We start from the raw sequence: 8,798 nt of genomic DNA, 5'->3' as shown, positions 1-8,798 counted from the left end.
TATATGCTAAAACCAGCCTAAGCTGTTTGGCTGCCTGGTCATAGCTGGTTTGCAGGCTGTTTTTAGAGGGGTTTTGACCACTTCTATATCTTGCCAGGCTGGCAGACCAGCTAAAACCAGCTACTTCCAGCTTAAACCAGCAAAGCCAACCAGTTTAGGCTGGTTTTAGCTGCTGTTGTTTTTTTTGTTTGTTTTTTTTCAACAGGGTAGGGCAAAATCTTTTATTACAATCGAAGAATTCATTTATCATTATTGTGTCTACTTAAGACAAGATTTCGCAGTTAGATTGAAAGTTTAAAGGCTACTAGCCAACCTGGGTCTCCTTGCTCACACATCTAAAGCAAATCCAGACGGCTGTCTTTGGGAAAACTTCAGAAGTGTCCTTCCAGCATTCACTGGTGCTTATACGTGCTCTTTATTGTAAGCCTAATGTAATTACACATCTCTGTCGGCTTTAAGTGATGTTTGGAGGCACCGGTGCCTATTTCCCTGTGGATCGGAAAGGTTAATTGTGCTATTGTATGCTGCAGGTCAAGTGGCTAATTAAAATCCATTATTTTCACTCCGAGAGAGGAGAGCCGACTGGGGCTGCTGCTCCCACCAGCACGAGGAAAACCCCCCTGCAGTCATCGCAGACCTCCTGTTCCTTTTCCTCCTTCAATTAGATTCTTTGATGTGAATTTTGGCCCCCCACCTTCTGGCAACGGTTAGAGGATCAGCAGGATCGTGCCCTTATCAGGTCTGCCTTCACATGCTGATGGTGCCATTTCAGCGGAAGCAAAACAGGCATCATTACACGTCTTTGACCTCTCCTCTTCTCCGCGAAGCAGAAGTGGATTGGGAGAATGGGCTTGATGCAGCCAGACGGAGGAGTGTGTCTCTGCCCGTATGGCTTCCTGCAGCGAGGGCTGTCTCAGGCGAGGGGACAGATGCTGGCTCTGATAAGCCTGTAAATTGAATTTGGTGGCATGCTGAGGATCCCGATGCAGCCTCAGCCCTCTTGCATATTTGAAATCTGATTCTGTTACAGATACTAAGTTCATATTTGCATTTACCGCCCATTCCTTATTTCTCTCTCTCTCTGTCTCTGTGTGTGTCAGGAACTAGACTTCTGAGGAAGACTCCTGTTGCCTTCAGCTCTCTGCCTTTGCTTTCTGCTGGCTTGTGTTTTGAATGATCTTTGCTTAGAATATCTCTAAAACTAGACACAAACCCTACAGGATGTTACCACACAGTGTTACCCAAAGAGATCTGTATTACCTAGAGGCTGTTAATAAAATATAAATATCCATTTGACGCTTTTAAGAGCCCTCCTAACACTCCCTAGCATAGCAACCCACCTAGCAACCACCCAAAACAACTTCAAAACTTACTATCTGTATATCAATATATCTGTCTGTCTGTCTATCTGTTGTTATATCATTCCATTTATCGTTTTTGCTCTGTATATCTATCTACCATTCGATCTATCTTTAGTTCTGTTTGTTTATCATCTATCTATCTATCGTTCTATCGTTCTATTTGTCTTTGTTTATTTGTCTGACTCAGTGTACAGGCTATAAAACTTTAAGCTTTTAAAATTATGAACTTTCAGAAAAGACTTTGTCAAGATAACATCAAAGTTTGTCCTGACAAACTTTACCTATCCAGGTATAATGATGAACTACAAAGTTCATTGTGTTCTGTCTGATTCCATGGCTGTTTTGAATCGCTGTCAATGAAAAAAAGTTGCTTTTTGCGTCCAGATGGTGTAGTTACAGCATCTACCAGCAGGCGTTACAGGGTCATGCTAACCAGCCAAACTCAGTGTTCCCACATAAATGCACACAGTTAAGACTAGTGTCTAGTGTCAGATGGCCCTGTTATGCTTGGATCTGTGTGCACTGCCAAACGTCATGTCAAAGGCTGTGGTTGGTCTTTCACATATCCATCAGGCAGCCCCTTCCTTTGGGTGGTTTTTGGCCAGAGTGAGCCAGAATATGGTGATCAAACGTCTGGCACTGTGAAACTAACCAAATTCCCACACACAGTAGTCAAATAAGGCAGCTGTTGCATGAGTCTGTGACCAATTAAAACAAATGTGTCCATTGTTTAATTTTTTTTTTCTTCTTTTCTTGATGCAGGGAAAGAGTTACATTAATGTGCTGTCATTCATTCACTTGCCTTAGGGGTGTGTGGATCATTTGGCAACAGGCATACTGTAACATGATGCAACCCCCTGGAGCAACCAAGGATTAAGAGTCGTGCTCAAGGCTGAGATTAGAGGGGTCATGAGGACCAGTTGCATTTGCAAACATCTTTGGATCAACTGACAGGGATTCAAACCAGCAACACTATGATTTGCATTATGGATTACAATTACTCACTAAGACATTCTTAACCCAGTTATAAGGATTCCAAGTAAAGCTACAGTCAGACCTGCCAGACAATCAAGATAAAATTTGCAACATCTTCAACCTCTATAAACCCTTAGATAACAAAAGCCCTGTTTACATCTGATAAAATGTCAACGAAATAGGGATGTAACGATTCACTCAACTCAAGATGCGATATGATTCACAATACTGATTTCATAAGATTTTCTCACATTTTTTTTTTTTTAACCAAAACGTTTAATATCTACCGATTTGAATCGTCACATATTTGTATCGATTTTCAACCGACTCGTGGTGCATAGTTACATCCCTTCAATGACACGTATACCTTAGTGATAGTTAACTCATGGCTCTTTCTTGATTCCTCCTGTGCTTGATGGTGTTTTGTTATGTTTAATTGTTTGTCTATGCACATGAATCAGTCATTGTCATTTTGTCACAACCTTTTTCAATGCCTCAACTGCAAGTCCATGCTGATAAATTTCAAGTCTTAAAGCCAGCAACAAAACAACACACCAATTACTAACAACAAAACTGATTTTTAAAAAAAATCATCCCTATTTTCCTCATTTTCTTTTTTGTATGTTTCACATACTTACTTTCTTTGTGTTTCCTTGTTATAAATTGTATACACGAACACACACACACAAACACAGATTAATGGTTTTTATACTGTATAAACTCTTTTTTCCATCCTCTTACCCTAACCCTACCCCTCACACAAAACTGCATTTTTAGATTTTCAAAGAACTTCATTCTGTATGATTTATAAACTTGTTTCCTCGTGGGGACCAAAAAGGTCCAAATTTACTGGTATTACTATCCTTGTGGGGACATTTGGTCCCCATAACATAGGGAGTACCAGTACACACACACACACAATCTTACATATGTATTTGTATATATCATATATATATATGGTGTGTGTGTGCAGGGGCAGTTCTTGACCCTTTTTAGGTGGGCTTCAGCCCCCCAATCTGTTGTCTCAGCCCCCCTAAAACTATCTAGGACAATCGGGCCAATGCTGCTTCCTCAAGAAAGTTTATCATTCTTATGTGTTTTAAGGCTTGTCTGTTTAAACATTTAAGTGATTTTAAGCTATTCAAGCGCAAGACAGCGCAAAAGAGATCTCAATGCTTGTGCTTGCGCTCTGTCATAGGTCGTCTCTGTGCGTGCGCACACATGAAGCACGCACACAAGCCAGCCGTCTCTCAGACAGCACGCAAATACCAAATTGGCACAAAATTATGTCAGAATGACTGTCTGGAAGAGTTTTGATGTAAAAACAGTCGGTTACGTTAAGTCAGGGGTGTCAAACTCAGTTCCTGGAGGGCCACAGCCCTGCACAGTTTAGATATAACCGTAATTAAACACATCTGATCCAGCTAATCTAATCATTTAGGCTTATTTGAAAACTACATGGTATGTGTGTTGGATCAGGGTTGGAACTAAACTCTGCAGGGCTGCGGCCCTCCAGGAACTGAGTTTGACACCCCTGCGTTAAGTGAACGTAAATAGTTAAGAAAATATCGAATGTGCATTAATATAACGGACCCGTGCATTTCTTATGTTAATAATGTTAAACAACAAAAGAAAAATAGAGAATCACTCGCTGCTCATAAATAAGTAACTTCTGTAGCTTTAATGGATATTTGTGTATATTTACTTCATACAATAATACAGTTTTCACAAGCACTGTAAAGTTTATTTAGGTAATTTGTATCTTTGTATCTAATGGTCTGTCTGAGGGCTCAGCTCCCCTATGGATGAAATCCTAGAACCGCCCCTGTGTGTGTTTGTGTGTGTAGAGAGAGAGAGAGAGATTACATATTTTAATCTATTACTGTATAAAATTACTATATCATATAAATACATATGAAATATGTATATTAGATTTATCTTGCTATTTTTAATGCAAGAGTGCATCCTTTGTTAAAGCCCACTTATAATACGTTTATGTTGTCTTGTCAGTTTCCCAACTGTGGAGTTTAGCTGCAGGTATGCGAAGCCCAGTGAATGTTCTCTTACTTTAACATTAGGCATCTGAATACCCACTATTCCAGCTCTAGTGCTTCTGTATTCATAACACACATTCGAAAGACAAATGCAGTTTCTCTAGACACTCTCGCACTGCCTGCCAACGATCACTCATACTGTTCCTCATGTGACTCTCTGAGCCCTCCCTCACCTCTCATGTCACTGTTATTCTTTTCTGTCCCTCCTTCTCTCTCTCTCTCTCTCTCTCTCTCTCTCTCTCTCTCTTTCTTATTCTCTCTCTCTCTGCCACCCAGTCTGGCTGATATGTAGGGTAGCTCCGTGGAGACTAGGGCATTGCAGTGCAGTTGTTTTTGCTCACCTAACCTTACTTATCGCTGCCTCTTTCTCACCTCAACCCTCTTTCCTTTTTCCTCCTCCTCTCCCTGCTCTTGCTTTATTTTATTTGACTCCACGTCGTCTAAATAATAATGCTTTGCAGGGAAGCTTTAGGCCAGTGCAGATTTACTCTCATATTTACAGGAGAGAGCATCAGCACTGCACATCAATGCAGTTCATATTCACATTCACATTCACCCTGCGAGCCAAGCTGTGCTCTGCTTCCTCAAGTGTGTGTGTGTGTGTGTGTGTGTGTGTGTGCATTTTGCTTTTCCTTCACACGTTTTAAATAGTATAAGGTCAATTTTATTCAGTGTTATTGTTAACCAGGGTTATTTTTTGAAATACTTATATTATATTTTATTCATATTTTGAATAATTTTTTATTTATATATTTTCAGTTTTATTTCAGTTTTAATTATTTTAGTTCATGAAGATTATCTAAATGAAAGTGAGAAATGTTGCCTTGGCAACTAGATGAAAAAAAAAGTTGTATATTTTATTTGTTAACATTTATCTTATTTTGTTTAGTTTAGCGAAAATGTTTTGTATGTTTTTCATTAACTACAACAAAATAACCTTGTTGTTAAATAATACTACTAAAAATCATTGCTAATCAGTAAAAAAAACTTCTGAAATAGAATAAAATATAAATAATTAGATGAAAAACTTCAACTTAAAAAACTTTAAAATTAGAATGAAATTAATGAAAATTTGTAATGTTTTCTTGCAAACAAAATTATATAAATACTAAAACTAAAAAAATGAAGCTTCAAACTACATAGAAATATTTTTTTAAATGATAATAATAATAATAATAATGACAAAAGTAAATAAAATTACTAAAACTTAAATTAAAATTGTATATGCGGAAATAAGGCTAATTCAAATATTTATTTATTTACATTTTTATGTATATGAATGTATTTATTTATTTAAAAGTTGATTCAAAATATTAATAACTACTATAAATAGTATGTAAATAATACTAAAATAACATTGATTGATTTCATTTTTAAATATTCACAGATTGGTCACTGGTCAACTAGTTTGTTTTTTGTTTTTTTATGTATATGTTTTATGTTTATATAGACTATAGTGAAAAATCTAATTTTGCATATCCTTAATTAAGGGTTACAATATGCAGATTCCAGTGAACATAAAATCATAATTTCATTTATTTAAATGCCTTATTGTGGTTGATTAATCAGTGCACGTTATTCCAAAGCAAAACAATTATATGCACACTTGTCCTTTTATTTGTCGGATGTCATTGTTGAAAACCTTGTCCTCGACCAATCACAGTGAGGACATCTCTTTTTAGTTTTCACAAAATTCCCCATGGAGACTTTATATTAACACACCCACTCTGTCTGTATCTTTACACCCTGCTGAGACAACTTTTAGCGATCCAGTCATTTCCTCTTGAATAAAAAGCCCTATGTTTTGTTCTCACTCTGATATAATCACATATCTCAATAAAGTAAACTGGTTTGCAAACATTTTAATTTTCACTGATTCATTTCGTTTAACTAGGTCTCTCGCTTTGCTCATCTTCCTTTATAGGTGGGTGCAGATCGCTTGTCCTCGCCTCTCCATCGACTGGGGAACGGCTTTCTCCAAACCCTTGCTGTCTCCATATGAGGTACACAAGTCTTGCATACATGCACACAGCACAGTCCTGCATCTACTGTACTTTACTATGAAAACGTAGACAAAAAGTCCCATACAGATCTTATGAATCCCCATGTCCCTTAAGACACACAACACAGCTGTACTTTCACTGCAGGTGTTCACCTCTGCCATGTCAGTCCACATGCTGCCGGTCATGTTTGTCATGAGTGTTTCTGGGCATATTTGAGTGCCTTTGGGGCATAATGGCTCTGTATGCATTTGTGTGAACAATGTGTGTTTATGTGTTTTCACTCACAAACAAACATCTACGCACACACCTTAAAGGGGTCATATGATGCTGCTAACAAGAACATTATTTTGTGTATTTGGTGTAATGAAATGTGTTTATGCGGTTTAAGGTTCAAAAAACACATTATTTTCCACATACTGTACATTATTGTTTCTCCTCTATGCCCCGCCTTTCTGAAACGCGTCGATTCTCATCGGTCTGAAAAAGCGAGCTGTGCTGTGATTGGCCAGCTATCCAGTGCGTTGTGATTGGCCGAATACCTTAAGCGTGTGACGGAAATGTTACGCCCCTTACCACAATGTGATGATGCCCTGTCAGGCTGGAGCGATGATTCAAAAACATGAAAACCCATTATAAACGAGGCATTCGTTGCATCCAGTGGGGACATAATTATGGATTATAATGACTTGTACTATCTTTTTACGAGTTGCGTTGCATCGTAACACTCCAAAGAGAAAGGAAAAATTAAAATCGCATCATATGACCCCTTTAATGCTACTGAAGGAACAGGGTTTGTTTACCCACCGTCTCTACTCCTCAGAGACAGACAGGATGAGTCGGCCAGCTCAGGGTGGAACAGTAGCTCCTCCCAATGGCCGACTAACTGCAGCGCCTCTCCAAACATATCTTTCTCTCTCTCTCATTGCCAGAAGCAAGTGCACATCTCGATTCATGTCATGCCAAAACAGGACTTAGCCAAAATCCCACACCAAGCATTTTTCCTGGGATAGGTGTCTTGGTTAAATCCCTATTCCCCATTCCCAGATGCAAAACAGAAACATCTGGTGGATTTTTATCTGCAGATAGACCTCATTAGGATGCCTGTTACTGTTCTTGCTTAGTCTATCGGGAATATATACTATTGGTCGACTGATATTGGATTTTCTGGCTGATATCAAAATCTATACTGATATCTAGAGATGAGAATGTCTGATAGCTGATATAATCCTTATTTGTGTGTGTGTTTTTGAAAGAAATCGATACTTTTATTCACCAAGGATTATTTACTGTAATTTGTAAAGATATTTAAAAATTACAAATAATACATAACAATAAAAATATGATACTTAAAAAATTATAATAAAAATAATATACTTTACATGTGATTTAAAAAAATATAATATTTTATTCATGCAAAATAAATAGTATTAAATTATACATTATAATATAATTTATAAATTATAAAATGAGTTATAAATAAATAAAAATATTTAAAATAAATACATTTATTTTTGATAAATACATTCATTTGTAAATTGAAATTACATTTATGTTTTGCTATATATTTATCAAAATTTGCCTTATATTTCTCGAAAATAATAATCTTAAATATAATCTTTATAATTTTCTTTGCTTTTATTTACTGAGTATGCCATTATATTTGTCATAAATGACAGTATATTGCATCACAAATCTTTTTTTTTTTTTTTTAAGTACTCTATTCTTCAAACTTTCTTTGTCAGTAAATTCAGCTTGCAGCAATAGTAGTTTTGTGTGATTGAATTACTGTCTGATCAAACAATTATCCAAAACATCTTAAACTCAGAATCACCCATCCATAATAATAGTTCGAACAATTTCCACAACATCTCAAACTTAGATTCACACATCCATAATAATAGTTTGCCATGTGTTATTTTTATGTTCTCTAGCCCGTCTACCATTTTCTGCTTATTTGCCAGTGTCAGATGTGACTTTTTCTTTGAAACTCTGCCTAAATGCCAGAAGCTGGTGTTTCGTGTGTACTGTTGAATGAAGCTGCCAGCTGAGACTCTACTCGAGGCTCTGATGTGCTTGTCTTCTTCTTGTTGTGCATCTGGGCCTTTCTCTTCTCTCACTGTTCTGGTTTGATCCAGTTTGCTGCCTTTTTTCAAGACAGTAGTGCATGAAATAGTCTTCATCTCTTATAAGAACAACAGACGGATGAGTTTTCTAAAAATGCGTTTGTGTTTTGGTCAGTTTTAAAACCAAAATGTGAAATTGTACAGTGAATTGAAAGAAATGAGACCGTGTTTGGCATTCCACACTTCATTAAGCAGGACAACCATTTTCAACTCTGCCTATTAAAATGTTCCTTGAGTACCAATCAGCACATTAGAAGGATTTTCTTAGTAGACTGCAGTAAT

The 8,798-nt window shown here is 37.0% G+C and overlaps 1 protein-coding gene across 1 annotated transcript in view; it reads left to right on the top strand.

Moving 5' to 3' along the window:
- The window catches only part of LOC107744807 (diphthamide biosynthesis protein 1-like), an 85,594-nt gene that overhangs the window by 69,613 nt on the left and 7,183 nt on the right, over positions 1-8,798 (top strand). Inside the window, exon 9 of the mRNA XM_016558632.1 lies at positions 6,315-6,393. Coding sequence (XP_016414118.1) covers positions 6,315-6,393 — 79 coding nt within the window. The remainder of the gene's footprint in view (positions 1-6,314; positions 6,394-8,798) is intronic.

Source organism: Sinocyclocheilus rhinocerous, unplaced genomic scaffold (genome assembly GCF_001515625.1).
Source record: "Sinocyclocheilus rhinocerous isolate Xijiao unplaced genomic scaffold, SAMN03320098_v1.1 scaffold738, whole genome shotgun sequence".
In the NCBI taxonomy this organism is placed as follows: Eukaryota; Metazoa; Chordata; class Actinopteri; order Cypriniformes; family Cyprinidae; genus Sinocyclocheilus; species Sinocyclocheilus rhinocerous.
This window is presented reverse-complemented; position numbering and strand designations above follow the sequence as displayed.